General features: G+C 46.9%; 1 protein-coding gene across 3 annotated transcripts in view; it reads left to right on the forward strand.

The window, feature by feature from the left end:
* MYH11 (myosin heavy chain 11) overlaps positions 1-19,621 on the forward strand; it is an 82,661-nt gene that overhangs the window by 54,376 nt on the left and 8,664 nt on the right. For all 3 annotated transcript variants that reach the window (XM_035132124.2, XM_035132125.2, XM_035132126.2), the window contains 15 exons: positions 3,131-3,337; positions 4,975-5,112; positions 5,971-6,266; positions 7,508-7,720; positions 8,789-8,933; positions 10,520-10,726; positions 12,171-12,275; positions 12,368-12,520; positions 13,043-13,291; positions 13,869-14,081; positions 14,334-14,546; positions 15,505-15,666; positions 16,655-16,783; positions 17,990-18,078; positions 18,609-18,732. In XM_035132124.2, the coding sequence (XP_034988015.1) occupies positions 3,131-3,337; positions 4,975-5,112; positions 5,971-6,266; positions 7,508-7,720; positions 8,789-8,933; positions 10,520-10,726; positions 12,171-12,275; positions 12,368-12,520; positions 13,043-13,291; positions 13,869-14,081; positions 14,334-14,546; positions 15,505-15,666; positions 16,655-16,783; positions 17,990-18,078; positions 18,609-18,732 (2,643 nt within the window). The remainder of the gene's footprint in view (positions 1-3,130; positions 3,338-4,974; positions 5,113-5,970; positions 6,267-7,507; positions 7,721-8,788; positions 8,934-10,519; positions 10,727-12,170; positions 12,276-12,367; positions 12,521-13,042; positions 13,292-13,868; positions 14,082-14,333; positions 14,547-15,504; positions 15,667-16,654; positions 16,784-17,989; positions 18,079-18,608; positions 18,733-19,621) is intronic.

Consider the following 19,621-nt stretch of genomic DNA (forward strand, 5'->3'; position numbering starts at 1 on the left):
ATGCCATTATGCTTTTGTCTGTACATAGTGTGTAAATAAATAGTAGATTAGAACTACGATGTCTCACTCTTCTTGCTGTGTTAAGCTAGAAGATTAGTGTGCATATATATTGGAAGATGGCTAACATACCAACAAGGTGCTCGCATAATAATAGTGTTGGCAGGGACCCCGAGTGTCATCTAGTCCAACCCCCTACAATGCAGGAATCTCAGCCAAAGCATCCATCCAACCTCTGCTTAAAAGCCTCCAGGGAGAACTAGACAGGGTTGCCCTTTATCACCGTTATTGTTCATCATGGTCCTGGAAATATTATTGATCAGATTAAGAGACCTATCTACAATTAGAGGTATTAAGGTAGGTGCAAAGCAATTTAAAGTGAAAGCCTTCGCAGATGATTTAGTTTTAACATTGGAAAATCCAAAGGAAAGTGTTGCAGAAGCTATAGAAGTAATGGAGAAATTTGGTCAATTGGCAGGATTCAAATTAAATAGACAAAAAACCAAGGTTATGGCAATGAATATGACGAAAGAAGAAAAACAGGAATTACAGTTAAAACATGGACTCGACGTGGCTAAAAAGGTAAAATATTTGGGAATATGGATGACAGCAAAGAATATTAATCTTTACAGTGATAATTACGAACAAGTATGGAAGGAAATAAAGAAAGACCTGGAAAGATGGACTAATATGAAAATGTCATTCTTAGGAAGAATTGCAACAATAAAGATGAATGTATTACCTAAGATGTTATTCCTATTTCAAACTATACCTGTGGTTAAAGGTACGAGGCAATTCCAAGAGTGGCAAAAGATTTTATCAAGATTTGTCTGGCAGGGGAGAAAACCTAGAATAAAACATAAGATTTTGGTAGATAAGAAAGAAAGAGGTGGATTCGCCCTGCCAGACTTGAGGCTTTATTATGAAGCGTCCTGTATCTGTTGGATAAAAGAATGGATAACTCTAGAGAATACGGACTTGTTAGATTTGGAAGGTTTTAACAATAGATTTGGATGGCATGCATATTTATGTTATGATAAAAAGAAATCACATACCGGGTTTACGAATCATGTGATAAGAAGATCTCTGTACGAGGTGTGGGAAAGAAATAAAAGGCTGTTAGAGACTAAAACACCCTGGTGGGTCTCACCAGCAGAGATATTAACAGTTAAGAAAGTAAATATGGAAAAGAGGCGGGCCACGTATGAGGAAATCTTGACGAAAACTGAAAAAGGATGGAGTTTAAAACCTTTTGAGGACATTAAAGGAGTGTTAACAGGATGGATAGAATACCATCAAATAAATGATGTGCTTAAAGAAGATAGAAAAATAGGTTTTGAGGATAAAAGATCCAAATTTCAAATAGAAGTGCTAGAAGGCAAAACAAAGCTTTTGGCAAAGATGTATGATCTGTTGTTGGAGTGGTATACAAAAGATGAGTTGACAAAAGAAGTGATGATTAAATGGGCAAAAGATTTGGGGCATAATATTGAATATGATGCGTGGTTGAAACTATGGAATCAAACTTTAAGATTTACAGCATGTACTGCCTTGAAAGAAAATGTATATAAGATGATGTACAGATGGTATTTAACTCCAGTTAAGTTAGCTAAAATGTATAGAATGAGTGATAAAAGTTGCTGGAAATGTAAAGAGAAAGATGGTGAATTTTATCATATGTGGTGGACATGCGAAAAAGTTAAAAGATTTTGGGAAAGTTTATATAATGAATTGAAAAAGATGTTTAGATATACCTTTCCAAAAAAACCAGAAGCATTTTTGTTAGGAATAATAGGAGGAGAGATTAGAAAAGAAGATCAAACACTGTTTATGTATGCAACAACCGCGGCTAGGACTTTGTTAGCCCAAAAATGGAAATTACAGGAATTACCTACAATTGTGGAGTGGCAGATAAAAATGATGGACTATGCTGAACTTGCTAGATTGACATGCAAGATTCGTGACCAGGGGGAGACAAGGTTTCAAAAGGACTGGAGTAAATATGTGGACTATATGGAGAAAAACTGTAGATCATTAAAAACTCTCGCAGGATTAAAATAAACTTTACGAATTGACCAATATGTTAAAAAAGGAACTGCAAAAAAAAGGAATTAATAAGAAACCCGCATGAAGGGAGGGGGGGAAGTCATAGCTCGGCGGAGCAAGGTAAAAGTTGTGAATATAAGATTTTGTATAAAAGATTGGTTTTGTTAATTTGTTGAATTTGGAAAATTGGAATAAAATGTATTTAAAAAAAAAAAATTAAAAGCCTCCAGGGAAGGAGAGCCCACCACCTCCCGAGGGAGACAATGCCACTGTCAAACAGCCCCTACCATCATAAAGTTCTTCCAGATCAGGCATCCCCAAACTGAGGCCCTCCAGATGTTTTGGCCTACAACTTCCATGATCCTGAGCTAACAGGACCAGTGGTCGGGAAAGTGGGAATTGTAGTCCAAAACATCTGGAGGGCCGAAGTTTGGGGATGCCTGTTCCAGATATTTAGTCAGAATCTCCTTTCTTGTAACTGGAAGTCGCTGGTTCTGATCCTACCCTCCAGAGCAGGAGAAAACAAGCTTGCTCCATCTTCCTTGTGACAGCCCTTTAGATATTTGAAGATGGCTGACATACCTGCTCTGTCTCCTCTTATCCACGCTAAACAAACCCGACTTCCTAGGCTGTCCATCATAAAGCTTGGTTTGCAGATCTTTGATTTTCTTGGCCTCCCTCCTCTGCACCCATTCCAGCTTATCAATATCCTTCTTAAATTGTGGTGCCCAGAACTAGTGCTACTCCAGGACAGGCAAATTCAAGCAGATGTTCTAATCAAGACGATGAATTGAACCTTTCACACCTGCCCTGATTTCAGCCCAATTGTTTGTGATGGTTTCTGAGATCAAGGAACCATTTTTGGCTATTCCTGGATAGCCATTTTGAAGCACGATAGTGGCCTGAGGCTTTAAAAACTGCTCTGATTTTAACCACTTATTTCAAAACTCCCCATAATTTTTCTTCCCCTTCGAATTCCTGAGCAGCGCTGGGTGCATGACTGCCAGTTTGGGATCAAACGAGTTTGCCCTCGGGTAAGTAAAACCACTTTCCCCGAATTTTAACATTTGCTGTTGTCCTTTGCCAGCTGTCTGAAGAAAAGAACCAACTTCAGGAGCAGCTCCAAGCCGAGACGGAGCTCTACGCAGAAGCAGAGGAGATGCGTATCCGGCTGGCTGCCAAGAAGCAGGAGCTGGAGGAGATTCTCCATGAGATGGAGGCCAGGATCGAGGAGGAGGAAGAACGCGGGCAGCAGCTGCAGGCCGAGAAGAAGAAGATGCAGCAGCAAATGCTGGTACCCGAGCTTTAAATTTATTATCATCATCATTTATATATTTATTTATATCACACCTTTTCCCCTTTCCAAGGAGCTCAAGAGTTGGTATACATGGACCTCCTCTTCTTATTTAATCCCCCACAACAACCCTGTGAGGAAGGTTAGGTTGAGAGGCAGCCTCTCCACAGCTACCTAAGTCCCCTCCTCTCCACGTTCCCCCCCCCCATGCAATTGGAGACTGGGCCTGCTCATTGCCAACCTCTGCCCTTTTCACGCCTCTTCTGGTTCTGGGAGACATGTGGGGAGGGGTGAGTTTGTAGTGACCGGATTGAGCAGGGATTTGAACCCTGGTCTCTCCCAGATCCTAGTCTGGCACTCTTAACCATTACACCGCCACTGGGTTCTTATGCTGGGAGATCAGAGGGAGACTTAAAAGCATTGCTCCAAAGAAATGGGCTTGGCTGGAGAATGGAGAGGAAGAGTGGGCTGCTGAGAGGCAAGGAAGGGAGAGATGTAGAAACTCAGAATGGATGAATTGTAGCATTGGAAGGGAACACGAGGGTCACCTAGTCCAACCCCCTCTGACGCAGGAGTCTTTTTGCCCAAAGTGGGGCTGAAAGCCACAACCTTGAGATTAAGAGTCTCATGCTCTCTACCCACTGAGTGGGAGGGTGGCTCTGAGAGAGTCCCTTCTGCATACAGTGAAGGTACACTTACAAATTTATTTTCACACCAATGAGGGCTAGAAGCTTGCTTTCCCCTCAACGCTGTGCCAAGTCCTTGATTGGACAACTACTAACTGGGCTGGATTCTAATTCTGTTTGTATATATATTGTGTGTGTGTGTTGGAGTTTATGATAGTACTTTCAGCACTGGATGACCCAACAGGCAGACTAAGCTCTAGTAAAGCAGGGACAAACGAAAAAAAAAAATTATAAAAAGACTTTGATATTTCAAATAAAAACCCAACCCATCAAAGTACAGTGGTACCTCGCTAGACAAATGCCCTGCTAGACGAATTTTTCGCTAGACAAATGGGTTTTGCAATCGGAGGTTGCCTCGCAAGACGAATTCATTTTGTGAAAAATTTGTCTAGCGAATTGCGGTTTCCCATAGAAATGCATTGAAATTCAATTAATGCGTTCCTATGGGCCATTTTTTTTAAAAAAAATTCAATGCATTCCTATGGGATTCGCAAGACAAATTTTTCGCAAAACGAATTGACTCACAGAACGAATTAAATTCGTCTTGCAAGGCACCACTGTAGTCATCTAGGGAATCTAGAAAGAAGCTACTTTTAATTTCAGCCTACACGTAGGTTTTGTGTCATTTTGAACACACACACACACACGGTGAGTCCTTTAAAAGAGGCCCTGTGGATACAGAGTACACATGTTCCACGGGGCCTCTTTTAAAAGACTCACCATATATATATATATATATAGAGAGAGAGAGAGAGAGAGAGAGAGGATTACACATTGAGGGGGGCACCATACTATTTTCAATGCAAAGGTCTTAATCCAGCCCCAATTGCTATACAGTTCAAATGCTTGCATAACAGATGGTGCTTAAAATATCTGAAGAAGCAAATGAATAAATAAACTTCACATCCCCCCTTTTTTTTAACCTTCCACCTCCCATGAACCCCCCAAAAGGAACTAGAGGATCAGCTGGAAGAAGAGGAAGCCGCCAGACAGAAGCTGCAGCTGGAGAAAGTAACTGCGGAGGCCAAGATCAAAAAGATGGAAGACGACATCTTGGTGATGGACGATCAGAACAACAAACTCACAAAGGTCCGTGCTGCTGAGCAAACCATGCCCTGTTCTTCAGAGCCAGTGCAAAGGTAGCAGTCAGGGAAATCCTAAGCAACCCCTCTCAGCACCCGAGGGTGCCCTCTTGGTGGTTCTGCCAGGCACAGAAACATGGGGGCTGGCAGACTGGGAGAGGGCATTCTCTGTGGCAGCTCCCAAAATGTGGAACTCCCTCCCCGCAGAGGCTCGCCAGACACCTTCAATACAAAGAAGTGCAAGCACTCTGGGCTGCCCCCAGCAGTACTTCCCCTCACTGTGCACCTCCTAAATTTGTAGACGGTTCCCCCCCCCACAACCTTTGAGAGAAGATTTAGGGGAGGAGAAGGCGGTGATGTTCTGTCGCACAGCCAGAAGTACAGATTCGTTGAATACCGCCCATAGTTCCCTCCCTTTGCTGAAGAAGCTCCTCTTTGGCCTTTGACGATTAAGATTTGCGTGTCGTTTCTGTGAGCGCACCCCTGCTGTCTGACACAATGTTATTTAGTTTGACTGAAATGGGGTTTTTAATATTGTGCGATATCTCTGGCTGCAACCCACCCTGGGATCTTGCGATGAAGGCAATATCTTAAATAAAGGACTAATGGCTGGATAGAGGCATCCATGTCTGGATAGACTTGCCTAAACAAAATGGTTTCAAGCAGGTGCTGAAAGAATACAGCAGAAGTGGCTACCTGATGTTAATAGGCAACGAGTTCCACAGTGTCTCACAAATGCAGAACGAGTATTATATGCGGCACATTTAGCAAAGCCAGTTTTTTTTTCCTTAGTAAGTTCATGCAAACTAAATGCAATTCCAGATTGTTGGTTTTTTTGTGTGCCTCCCTCTCTTCTTCTCCATAGGAAAGGAAACTTCTCGAGGAGAGGATAAGCGACTTGACCACCAACCTTGCAGAAGAGGAGGAGAAAGCCAAGAACCTGACCAAGCTGAAGAACAAGCACGAGTCCATGATCTCGGAACTGGAAGTCCGCCTGAAGAAAGAAGAGAAGTGCCGGCAAGAACTGGAGAAGATGAAAAGGAAGCTGGAGGGCGACTCGAGCGACCTCCACGAGCAGATTGCCGACCTCCAAGCCCAGATTGCAGAGCTGAAGTTGCAGCTGGCCAAAAAGGAAGAGGAGCTCCAGGCAGCCCTGGCCAGGTGGGGACAAGTCCCTGAGGCACCCCAGCTGATGGCTGGTAATTTCGGACTGTGGTTGCATGACAAAGGATTTGCTAAAGGGTTGGCAGTGTTGCTGGTGGGACACACTATCCTATCTGCGGAAACCACTGCATGCTTCTGTTGCCCTCCTGGGGAAAGCCAAAATGAGCCCCCAGGAGTGTGATTCACACTCCTGCAATAGCACAGGGGTAGCGGAGCATCTCCTTTGTACCTAGAAAGTCCCAAGATAGACCACTGGTGTCTGTGGTTAAACCTGGGGTGGGAAATCTTTTATTCTTCCCGAAGGCCACATTGTCAGGAGCAAGCCAACAGTAAACCACACCGTGCAAGTTGGAGTTAACTCTTTACAGTGGTACCTTGGTTCTCAAACTTAATTCCTTCCGGAAGTCCCTTCCGGAAATCCCTTCCAAAACCAAAGCGTTCCAAAACCAAGCCGCGCTTTCCCATACAAAGTAATGCAAAATGGATTCATCCGTTCCAGACTTTTGAAAACAACCCCTAAAACAGCAATTTAACATGAATTTTACTATCTAACGAGACCATTGATCCATAAAATGAAAACAATAAACAATGTACTGCAGTCACACATTCATTCAATCAGTAGCTGAACTGGGTTCCACACAGTCACAAAAAACAAAACAAAAAGAGCCGCAAAAACCAAAACGCAAAATAAATAACAAAAACAGACATACTACAGCGTAACACTCAAATCGGATGCATAACACTCAAAATGGAGCACATTCAGCTTCCGAAAAAAGTTCGCAAACTGGAACACTTACTTCCAGTTTTGCAGTGTTTGGGTTCCAAGTTGTTTGAGTACCAAGGCATTTGAGAACCAAGGTGCCACTGTATTAGCAAAAACATGTTCTGTACAGGAGTGTCGGGCCTAATGAGCACAGCAACTCATCTCTGGTAGGTCTTACCCCATTAGTCAGTTGCCGAGACTGAAAGTCCCTGCCTCCCCACAGCTACCTGTTCCCTCCCCTCCACGCTCAAACCCCCCCCCCCAGCAATTGGAGACTGGGCCTGCACATTGCCAACCTCTTCTCTGCCCTTTTCATGCCTCTTTTGGTTCTGGGAGACACATGGGGAGGGGGGAGTTTGTAGTGACCGGATTGAGCAATCTGTGCCTTAATGACAAACTATATCTACCGCTAAGTAAGTTGGTTCCTTTAATTTTTTTGTTTTGAAAAAGTCTTCTAAAAATCCTATCCTCCCAGGCTTGAAGACGAAACGGGCCAGAAAAACAACGCCCTGAAGAAAATCCGCGAGCTGGAAGGGCACATCTCCGACCTCCAGGAGGACCTGGATTCCGAGCGAGCCGCAAGGAACAAAGCTGAGAAGCAGAAGCGGGACTTGGGCGAGGAGCTGGAGGCTCTCAAGACAGAGCTGGAAGACACCCTGGACAGCACTGCCACCCAGCAGGAGCTCAGGTTCGGGCGGGAGAGGAGCGGAAAGTGGACACCATCCATGTGGGGGAGGCTGGTGCATGACAGGGCAACTGGGGTGCTGTCCCGCCAAGTTCAGTCTGCCTTCTGCCAGCTAATCATAATCATATATTATCTATACTCCGCCCATCTGGCGGGTTTCTCCAGCCACTCTGGGCGGCTCCCAACAGAATATTAAAAACACAAAAAAATATCAAACAGGGCTGCCTTCAGGTGTCTTCTAAAAGTCAGGTAGTTGTTTATTTCCTTGACATCTGATGGAAGGGCGCCACCACCGAGAAGGCCCTCTGCCTGGTTCCCTGGAACCTCACTTCTCACAGGGAGGGGACCGCCAGAACGCCCTCGGAGGTGGACCTCGGTGTCCGGGCTGAACGATGGGGGTGGAGATGCTCCTTCAGGTATACAGGGCCAAGGCTGTTTAGGGCTTTAAAGGTCAGCACCAACACTTTGTATATTGTGCTCGGAAACGTACTGGGAGCCAATGTAGGTCTCTCAGGACCAGTTGTTATATGGTCTCGACGGCGGCCACTCCCAATCACCAGTCTAGCTGCCACTTTCTGGATTAGTTGTAGTTTCCGGGTCACCTTCAAAAGTAGCCCCACGTAGAGCGTGTTGCAACAGTCCAAGCTGGAGATAACCAGAGCATGCACTACTCTGGTGAGGCAGTCTGCAGGCAGGCAGGGTCTCAGCCTGCGTACCAGATGGAGCTGGTAGACAGCTGCCCGGGATACAGAATTGACCTCCATGGACAGCTGTGAGTCCGAAATGACTCACCATTCTAGGTGCAAAGTGAGGCCAGCGACGTGTGTAGCCAGGGGGAGGTTCCGAGGGCCACATAGAAAGGACTTGAGGGCCGCGTATGGTTCTTCTTGCAGTAGGGCGCAAGAGCACTTCAAATCCTCTTTAAATTTCCTGGAGTGCATTTGCAACCCTCCCAGCCTGGTGGCGACGGCAGAGCTGGCTGTATCCCCAAATAATGTGGTTTGGGATGGCAAAAGACGAACACAAGGACCCCCCCCCCAAAAAAAACCACGCCTGTGCTGTTGTTTTCAGAGCAAAGCGTGAGCAGGAGGTCACCATCTTGAAGAGAGCTCTGGATGAGGAGACCCGCACCCACGAGGCTCAGGTCCAGGAGATGAGGCAGAAGCACACGCAGGCTGTGGAAGAGCTCACGGAACAGCTGGAACAATTCAAACGGGTAACAAGCCAGCGGGCGAATAAACAAATGCCAGGGCATTGCTTTGGGGGGCGGCTGTGCCCTTTCAGAGCCAGAATTTGCGAACTGCTGGGACTCCTACGAATTCGGGGCCACCCAATGCAATGGAGGCCACACTCATGTTGTGCATTTCAAAGCACCCTTTTATTTTTTCCCCAAAATAATTTTTATTCATTTTGTGATAGACACACAATAAGCAACAACTAAAACAGACATACAAAAAAAGGAAAAAAAAACAACAAGAAAAAAACAAAAACAAAAAAACACATACCTATAAAACAACAATAATAATAAAAGCTATATTCTCATATCCTTTTTACTAAACATTGTCGTCTGGACTTCCCCTCCCCCCCTACTGATTTTCATTTCCCCCTCCTTCTTTAGCAATTTTTCCTCTATCATATTCAACCCCAATATCACTTTAAAGAAATCATATTTCAATCTTTTTCAATTATATTCCTCCTTTGCTCCTTCTGTCCACCCCTTCCATCCCCCACCTCCCCGCGGCTCCCACTGCCACCAGGAGTGCCGAGGTGTAGCAGGCAGGTAACGGTCCTTTTTCCAGTGACGTCTCACCCCCTTCCCCATCCCACACCACCCCCCAGCAATTTCTCTCTGTCAAAGCACCCTTTATACCAGAGTGGTTTAGCAATCAACCCTTCTTCCCATGGAACTCTGGGAATTGTAGTTCTGTGAAGGGTGTGGGCGTGTGTCTCCTAACAACTCTCAGCACCCGCAACAATCTAGGCATTCTGGGCGTAGTGTTTTAAATGCAGAAGTGGCCTGGATGTTGCAAAATTCAGGACAGGCAGAACGAATAGGCAGACATAAATCCTAAGCGTTTCTGGTCACAGGTTTGATAACAACATAATCTATGCATGCTTTAGTTTACCTTACCCTGCACATTTTTGTCTCAGGTGTGAGAGTTAATGATATTGGATGTCAAATAGTAAAAAATAATAAAAAGCTGATGCTGATATAGTATTCCATACCCTTTCTGCACCATATAATCCCCAGGAAGGTTTGAACAATTTAAAACACAATACAGTCGTACCTTGGTTCTTGAACGGTATCCATTCTGGAAGTCTGTTCGACTTCTGAAAACGTTCGAAAACCAAGGCGTGGCTTCCGATTGGCTGCAGGAGCTTCCTGCACTCAAGCAGAAGCTGCGGAAGCCACGTCAGACATTCGGCTTCCAGAAAACGTTTGCAAACCAGAACACTTACTTCCGGGTTTGTGGTGTTTGGGAGCCAAAACGTTTGAGCCACAATGCCTTCCAGAACCAAGATACGACTGTATTTAAAACAAATCCTGGTCACAAGAATAGGGCGGGTCTTCAAAACATTAATAAAAATCATAGAATCATAGAATTGTAGCGTTTGAAGGGACCCCTGCAAGACTCCTGGCGCACTGACCCAGTGTGTCAAAGTTCAGATTAAAGAAGTGTGATCAAGTGGTGGTGAAATTGACGTATACAAGAGAACAATGGCCGCCACACTGCTGGAAGACTTGTCAACTCTGGGTCCCTTCTTGCGTACGTAAATGCCGAATGTCCTCTGTGCTTTCAGGCCAAAGCCAACCTGGACAAGACCAAGCAGACTCTGGAGAAGGACAATGCCGACCTGAGCAGCGAGGTCCGGTTGCTCAACCAGGCCAAGCAGGAGGTGGAGAACAAGAAGAAGAAGCTGGAAGTTCAGCTGCAGGAGCTGCAGTCCAAGTTTACAGACGGGGAGCGCGTCCGGACAGAGCTGAACGAAAAAGTCCACAAGCTGCAGGTAACGATGCAGTGACCCTTTTTCATTTCTGCAGTTTTTTTAAAAAATAAAAAAGGATGCAGGAGCCTAGCAAATTTATTATTATTACTAGCTGGCCTGGCAACGCCCTGTGTCACCCCTGTGATTCCCCCCACCCTGTCCCGATCCATGACGTATCCCGCCCCTCCTCCCTCCACCCCCTCGGCTCATCCCTGTGTTTCGGTAGGATACCCTTCCCTCCGTTGTCCCCAGGGAGTGTTGGCTCCTCCCCCGTATCTCCATACCTTGGCCCCCACCCTTGGGGAAGGAACTGTTAGGTTCTGGGTTCTATTTCCCAGCATGCACTTTTGTCTGAGCCCTCTGTTGTCCCTGGGGAGTGTTGGCCCCACCCCCCTATATCTCCATACATTGGCCCCTGCGCACACATCGTGAACATTTTTATATATTTAGATTAATTTTTTAAAAAAATAAGAACATGAGAAGCAGAAGTTATTATTGTTTAATTTTGTTTTTGGGGTTGTCATTTATTTGGGTGGGTATTGTATGATTTGGGCGTTGTGGGTTTTGTGGTGGGTTTTTTTGTTATTTATTTTGTTATTTGGATTTTCTAATTTTGGAGTAGGTGTTTTGAATGTAGGATGTGGTGTTGGGTTTTTTTTTATTGTGCTGTTTGCGATGTTTTATTTCTCTATTTGGGGTTGTCATTTAAATCGGCCGGGGGGGGGGGGGATTGGCCACTGCAAATATCCGAGGACTTAAAATGGCCACCAGAGCCTTGCATGTGTCACAACACCCGCTAATTTAAAAAGCAAAAACCCCTTGCCGTGCCCCGAAATGCGTGTTAGGGGAAATGATGAATGACTGCCTAATGCTGCCAGGCGTCTATTAATGCAGCCGCCGGGAGGCGATGCCTAGTCTGTCGGCTTTGGCTTGGGCTAGTATTTAAATGCGAGCCGAGGCCTCCGCCCTGTGTCTCCATTCCTTGGCCTGTGGGTTGTCTGGTAATGGCCGCCTTGGTGGTTTCAGTTGCTCGGTTGATGATGTCATTATTTGGTGCCGCCCTTCAGAGATTCTGCTGGTGACAGAGCGCGATCTGCCTTTCTATTGGATGCTGCTGAAGTCTTCAGAGCGTCAGCTGGTGGTGTCTAATTTGCGCGCCACATTTTTTTGCGTTTAATCATTATTTTAGGTGTGAAAGGTGTGGTTTTTTGAAATAATTTTTACACCAGATCCCTCCCTGGTGGGCAAGGCACGCTTTGCCCTAATTTGATGCAATTCGGTTCAGCGGTTACGGAGAAAGGCTGCGACCTCTGTGCGCGCAATGCATACATTTATATATATATATATATATAGAGAGAGAGAGAGAGAGAGAGAGAGATTATTATTATTATTAATTTCCTGTGAGAAGACTGCGGATTATGCTAATCCAAGCGCTGCTTTGTTTTGCTCTTCCTCTCCCTTCCAGGTGGAGGTTGAGAACGTGACGGGGCTGCTGAATGAAGCAGAGGGCAAGACCATCAAGCTGACGAAGGATGTGGCGACTCTGGGATCTCAGCTGCAGGACACTCAGGTAAGTACCACCGCACGCTGAACTGAGACTTTCAGGGAGGTTCTTGGGGAAGACTCACCAGCAAAAGCTTCTGCTTTCTTGCCGCCCCCCAGGAGCTGCTCCAGGAGGAAACCCGCCAGAAGCTCAACTTGTCTACAAAGCTTCGCCAGATGGAGGACGAAAAGAACAGCATCCAGGACCAGCTGGAGGAAGAGATGGAAGCGAAGCAGAACCTGGAGAGGCACATTTCAACGTTGACCGTGCAGGTTCTGACAATCACTGATAACTGCGACTGAATTTATCCACTTTGGGTGTTAAAAAGCAAAGCAGAACCCCTTTGGTTTCTTACCATGCACACCCGCTGTGAGGCAGGCTGTTTAAAATTCCCATTTTCCAGACTGAAATATTGTGGCTCACTGCCCAGAAAACCCAAGGCAAGGTTGGGCTCACATTCACGTTGCCCACTGCCTAACCTCTAGGTACGCCCCTGATGACAACTCCCAGGATCCATGACTTTTATCATGCTCTCAGGGATAATGGTGATCAGGGATGATGGGAATTGTAGTCCAACAACTTCTGGAGAGCCACAGCTTCCCCATCTTTGTTAGAAACCCCAAACAAAGGGCCACTAGGAGGGAGCTGGATGGGTACATGGACCCATCTCTACATTCCCACAATACTGTTGGATCAGCTGATTACGCACCTTCATGGGGAAGGTGCTTGCACCTGCGTTGGTTGGGGCGCTGGGTGTCACAAGGGCTTACCTTTCTCTGAACCCCAAACTGCAGCTCTCCGACTCCAAGCGGAAGCTCCAGGAGTACGTCAGCACCATCGAGGGCATGGAGGAAGGGAAGAAGAAGCTGCAGAAGGAAATCGAAGGCCTGACGCAGCAGTTCGAGGAGAAAGCAGCTTCCTACGACAAACTGGAAAAAACGAAGAACCGGCTTCAGCAGGAGCTGGATGACCTGGTGGTCGACTTGGACAACCAGCGCCAGATGGTCTCCAACTTGGAGAAGAAGCAGAAGAAGTTCGACCAGGCAAGAGTCCAGTTCCCTGCATGCTCTCTTTCTACGTTGTCTACTGTGCCAAGCGTGACCAAAACATTAAAAGGATTGGGTTGCCATTGGAGTGCCCCTTATCCAGCAATAACCTTCTCCACGGCAAAATCCCTCCCATATTGTTCACTCACAAACGGGTCCTGTTTAGGAAAGGGACCCCTGCAATGTTAATTAAATGCTTCCTCCTCGCAGCTTTTGTTTCCTTTATTGCTTACTGAGGTTTTGCACAGCACTTACTATAGTGCTATCTTAGCCAGCAATGCCTGTTCCCAAGACAACAAACCCTTCCATGTTATTCACTTAACAAGTATGTCCTGTTTAGGAAATCCCCCCCCCCTCTGCAATGTTAATTAAATGCTTCCTCCTTGCAGCTTTCCTTTATTGCTTCCTGTCCAGTGCAGCTTGGGCTTTGATGATGATTTCCTTCTTTATATTACCCCTTAAGCAGTCAGCTTCTCTGAGCTGTTTTGCTGTTGGAAACCCCTCTTGCCACTGATTCGAAGCAATGGCCTTCTTGCTGAGACCCAAAGCTCACCAGCATCTTGTTCATTGGCAGATGCTAGCAGAGGAGAAGACCATCTCTTCCAAATATGCCGAAGAAAGAGACCGCGCAGAGGCTGAAGCTCGGGAGAAGGAGACGAAGGCTCTGTCTCTCTCCCGGGCTCTGGAGGAGGCCCTGGAAGCAAAGGATGAACTTGAGCGAACCAACAAGCTGTTGAAAGCAGAGATGGAAGATCTCGTGAGCTCCAAAGATGACGTCGGCAAGAACGTAAGTTCCCTCGAAGGGTCTCCTGATCTGCCTGAAACGTTTACATGCATCTTGTAAAAACACACGTGCGTACGGTATATTTGCCAGTTGATTATCAGATTGCAGTGACTTTACTTTCCAAGTGAGCCCAGCAATCGCATTTCCAGGTTTTGCTTTTGCCTTATTTATTAATTCAACGCTGGTGATTTCCCCCCCCCCCCTTCGATCCTCTCTCGTCACTCGGGCTGCCTTTTTGTCTCCCGCTCCGAACAGGTCCATGACCTGGAGAAATCCAAACGGGCCTTGGAGCAGCAGGTGGAAGAGATGAAGACCCAGTTGGAGGAGCTGGAAGACGAGCTCCAGGCGACGGAGGACGCAAAGCTGAGGCTGGAGGTGAACATGCAGGCACTGAAAGGACAGTTCGAAAGAGACCTGCAAGCCAGGGATGAGCAGAACGAAGAGAAGAGGAGGCAGCTGCAGAAGCAGGTATGAGCTTCCATTTTACCTCCTATCTTCTCGTAGCCGCAGAGAGTAAGGAGACTTTCCCCCACAGGGCCAGGGGTGTTCTAGAACAGCCTTCCCCCAACCTGGTCCCCTCCAGCTGTTTTGGACCAGAGCTGGAGGGCACCAGCTTGAGGAAGACCAGCATAGAATCTCGGCGTTGGGCTATCCAATACCTAAGCACACCTCCTCCAGTTGATGGCAGGAAGATATCCGAACACGAATGGCTTCTGATAGCTATTGAGCAGAACTCAATATGGAAGTGTTTGTGGACAGAGGAGGACAACATAGTTTTGCGGCATGGATTTAACCAGCAAAACGAACAGGTGGCTGCAGTTTTGCAGCTCCTGTGAACTGCTTTTTAAAAAAAATGGTTTTCATCCAAGCTCAGCATTATAAAAGCCACTTAAATATTAAGATATTTGGGCCCTGTCTGTGCTTGTTTCCTCTTCCCTCCCCATACTTGTTTCCTTTTGTGCCATCTCCTTTTTCGGATGTAAACCTGAGGGCAAGTACCATGTTATTTTCTCTTGATCTGTAAACTGTTTTTGAGCTTTTCCAGCAAAAGAGCATGTTATAAATGCTTTGAAAGAATGAACGAACAAACTTAGCTGGACAGCAACTCCAACCCAAAGGCCTTTTGGGGAAACCGAATCGCTCACAACCGCCTGTCCCTTGTCCAGCTCTTAAATAAATAGATATTCCCCAAAAGTAGTCAAAGAATAGGACCTTGTCAAAGACTGCCCTGCTTCCCCCCCCCCCCCAGCGTGTTTACCGTTTGAGGAAGCGCTGCGAGCCTTCCACACATTTAGCCGCGAGTCACCGAGCAATGCCTTTCACAGAATCGTAGAACTGCAGAGTTGGAAGGGACCCCGAGGGTCATCTAGCCCAACCCGCTGCGCACGTCTGAAACTTTCCCAATTGCTTCCCTGCTGCTACTTAGCTCCACGAGATGGAAGTGGAACTGGAAGACGAGCGCAAGCAACGGGGCTTGGCCGCCGCCGCCAAGAAAAAACTGGAGGTGGACATCAAGGACACGGAGGGCCAGCTGGACTTTGCCAACAAGTCCCGGGACGAAGCCATCAAGCAGCTGCGGAAGCTCCAGGTCAGGGCACCCCACTTGCTTTCTTCACCCAGGAGGGTTGGGCATCTTCCAGGGGCCCAAAGGACAAGAGCCTCCTAGATCCACTGGAGTGAGGAGGGAGAGATTCTCTGAGGTGGGGGGGGGCGGGCGGCTGGAGGGTGTCTTGCCCAAGGGCCCTCCAAACCTAGTGAGATGGGGGAGAAATTCAGTTCGGTTCGCCTTTAAAATCGAGCCTGTCTAATTCTTGCTTTCTGAAATGATGCATGGACTGAAACACAGCCACCCTTTGAAATTCTCATTTCACCAAAAAATTTTTGCAATGCAGTTCTTCAGCCAAGTAATTAATGTGTGCCACAAATGCATGTGCTAGGATGAAGTGTGCATCAAAATGCACATATTAGTAGAAATAATACACAGTCGTTCCTTGGAAGTCGAACGGAATCCGTTCCGGAAGTCCGTTTGACTTCCAAAACGTTTGGAAACCAAAGCGCGGCTTCTGGTAGCAATCAGAAGCCACGCCGGACGCTCAGCTTCCAAAAACCATTCAAAAACCGGAACACTCACTTCTGGGTTTCAACCGTTTGGGAGCTGATTTGTTCAAGAGTCAAGGCGTTCAGGATCCGAGGTACGACTGTGCTAAAAAAGTGTTATATTAGACCCCTTTGCAAAAAAATGTGTAGATCTGGAGGGGAAATAGCACACAAATGCATATTTTAAAAGAAATCGTATCCAAAATGCTGAATTCTCATGAGGACTTTTTAAAAAATTGCACATTTCTGCAGAAATTGAGGGAACTGGATAGATCGGTGTGATCCCTATTAACACCGCACATCCCTTTATAAACCATTATCATGCCCCACCTCCCACGCCCTCGTCACCTTTTTCTTAAACTTCAGACACTCTTCTTTGACCCTTGAAACATCCCATCAGGTGGAGGGCGATGCGGAGAAAGATTTGAACCTGAATGCAGATGAGGCTCCATCCTAACTCAGTGTCTCTTCTCACCCAGGCTCAGATGAAGGACTTCCAGCGTGAACTGGACGATGCCCGGGCTGCCCGGGAAGAAGTCTTTGCAACAGCCCGAGAAAACGAGAAGAAAGCCAAAAATCTGGAGGCTGAGCTGATGCAGGTTCAAGAGGTAAATTGGAGAATCTGGATCCCGGCTAGCCCTCGGGGGACGGCGTAGCTCAGCGTCTGCCCGAGGGCTACAGTTAAGGGTATACTCTCAAAACATGGGGTGTATCCAGTGTAGCGCTGCTAAGTTAAAGGCCCTTTAACCTTGCACTTGCGGAAGGTTGTTGCACAAGGGAAAACACAAGTGCCTTACCGAAAGGTTGTGCAACAAATTGCACAACAGGAACCAGCAGACTTCCACTAACACAACTGTTGCGCTGGATCTCTTTGTTGCACACGTTTAAGCACTGCCATCCACTAGTAGACGGGCCCTTGAGCTAGTGGGCAGAGAACATTCGATGCGGCTCAAGGAACTGTGTTTCATGCGTTCAGCCAGAGTTCACCACATTAAAAAAAACAAACCCAAATTATGAGGTCAACCAATTGTTACCATAGCTGCCAGGTTTTCCCTTTTCTCACGAGGAAGCCTATTCAGCATAAGGGAAAATCCCTTTAAAAAAGGGATAACTTGGCAGCTATGATTGTTACACGTGTGACCTCTCCTGCTCTAAGGAACAGGGGAGCACTTGTTCAGCCAGGGAATTTGTGACCTGTACCAAGATAAAAAGCCACTCCTGGTTTCTGTCCCCCGCCAAGTGTTCTTTCAGCAACCTAATCTGAGATGGAAGGGACACGGGTGGCTCTGTGGTCTAAACCACAGAGCCTAGGGCTTGCTGATCAGAAGGTCGGCGGTTTGAATCCCCGCGACGTGGTGAGCTCCTGTTGCTCGGTCCCAGCTCCTGCCAACCTAGCAGTTTGAAAACACGTCAAAGCGCAAGTAGATAAATAGGTACCACTCCGGTGGGAAAGTAAATGGCATTTCTGTGTGCCGCTCTGGTTCGCCAGAAGCGGCTTAGTCTTGCTGGCCACATGACCCGGAAGCTGTACGCCGGCTCCCTCAACCAATAAAGCGAGATGAGTGCTGCAACCCCAGAGTCGTCCGCGACTGGACCTAATGGTCAGGGGTCCCTTTACCCTTTAATCTAAGATGGGTAGAACTTATTTTAGTTCTTGCTATTGCTAGTTGCTATTTGCAAGTTGGAAACTCTTGCCGATCTACTGCAAATCTCCCAGAGGTATATGAGTAGATCTAACTTCCACCCAGCCTTGGATCTGGAGTAGCCATGTTTGCTTTGTCGAGTGAGGGGCTCAATTTTGCCTCCTTTGGCAGGATTTGGCAGCTGCGGAACGGGCACGGAAACAAGCTGAGCAGGAGAAGGACGATCTGGCTGAAGAGCTGGCAAGTTCTGCTTCTGGGAGGTAAGAGTTCCCAGCCGGGATTCGGAGGCTACTAGAACTGCGTGCCTAATTCCACTCACTGCTGCCATTTTGTCCAAACAAGAAGTATAAACAGGTGCCTTACACAGTACCCTCTCCAGCATTGGGCCACCCTCCATCAGGATATCAGTTGTTCACTCTGAATCCCTTCCCCTTCCGCAGCAAGAAGTGCACCAATGACCAGCTCTCCCTCCCCTGTGCTTCCGTTGTTCCTTAACCCTTTCAGTTCGAGGGGAGGGAAGGAATTCCCTGCCGCTCTCGAATGAAGAGTCTCCCAAACGCTCCCTCCCTCCTGGTTGCCTAGCTACTATCTCAAAGCTGTCCAACTCTTCCCCCAACTGTGCTGCCTGCCTCTGAATCGGCTGCTGGGAACGTTGAAGGAAGGGGGGCAAATTCTCCAATTCTTCCTCTGTTAGAGGCTGCTCTGTCTGTGTCTGCATTCCCCTATCTTCGGAGTCAGAGCTGTCTCTGGCGTCCGATTCTGACCAGCCCTTGACACGGTATGATTGTAGGACCAGCCTCCAGGATGATAAGCGGCGCCTTGAAGCAAGGATCTCCCAGCTGGAGGAGGAGCTGGAAGAGGAGCAGAGCAACATGGAAGCTATGAGCGACCGCTTCCGCAAGGCTGTCCAGCAGGTACGTTGCAGGCACCTTGATTTCTGTAAGGAGGATGGGAGTTGCAAAAAAAGTAAAGCAAAAACTAGCAATAATTTCGCTTGCTATTCGCAGCTCCTTCAAATGACAAATAGAAGAGATTCCCCACTCAGCAACTTCCTAAACCAAAATGCAGCTATCCTTCAAAATCCACGCTTCTCCCCAATTTTTTGCAATGCGTTTCTCAAACCAAAAGCATGCACACTATAATAAAGCCCATAGGAAAGCATGCACAAATATGTGCGGATCGGTGAAAAAAAGTACCCAAAAAAGTCTTAAAACAAATGTCTATAGATTATATATTAATTTGTGAACCGCTTCCTGTGAAGCCTCTCAAAAGTGATTTCACATCTCAATAAAAAACATACATATGAATATTGCAAACATATAGACAGTTAAAATGATTATGTAGATCATGGATAGGCAAACTAAGGCCCAGGGGCCGGATCCGGCCCAACTGCCTTCTAAATCTGACCTGCAGATGGTCCGGGAATCAGCATGTTTTTACATGAGTAGAATGTGTGCTTTTATTTAAAATGCACCTCTGGGTTATTTGTGGGGCATGGGAATTCGTTCATTTGTTTTCCCCTTTTCAAAATATCGTCCGGCCCCCCACAAGGTCCGAGGGACAGTGGAACAGCCCCCTGCTGAAAAAGTTTGCTGACCCCCGATGTAGATAAAACCTAGTTCAAATCCAATACAGGCATACCCTGTTTTATTCCGCTTGGCTTTATTGCACCCCACAGATACTGCTCCTTGTGAGGACATGGGTGCAGCTGCAGGCAGCATGGCCACTTCCAGGGGAAAGTAGCCCTCCACTGCCATCCTGCTTCTGGCCACAGAAGCGGAGCGGGCTGTGTTGGAGTTGGGT

Source organism: Zootoca vivipara, chromosome 14, assembly GCF_963506605.1.
Source record: "Zootoca vivipara chromosome 14, rZooViv1.1, whole genome shotgun sequence".
Taxonomy (NCBI): Eukaryota; Metazoa; Chordata; class Lepidosauria; order Squamata; family Lacertidae; genus Zootoca; species Zootoca vivipara.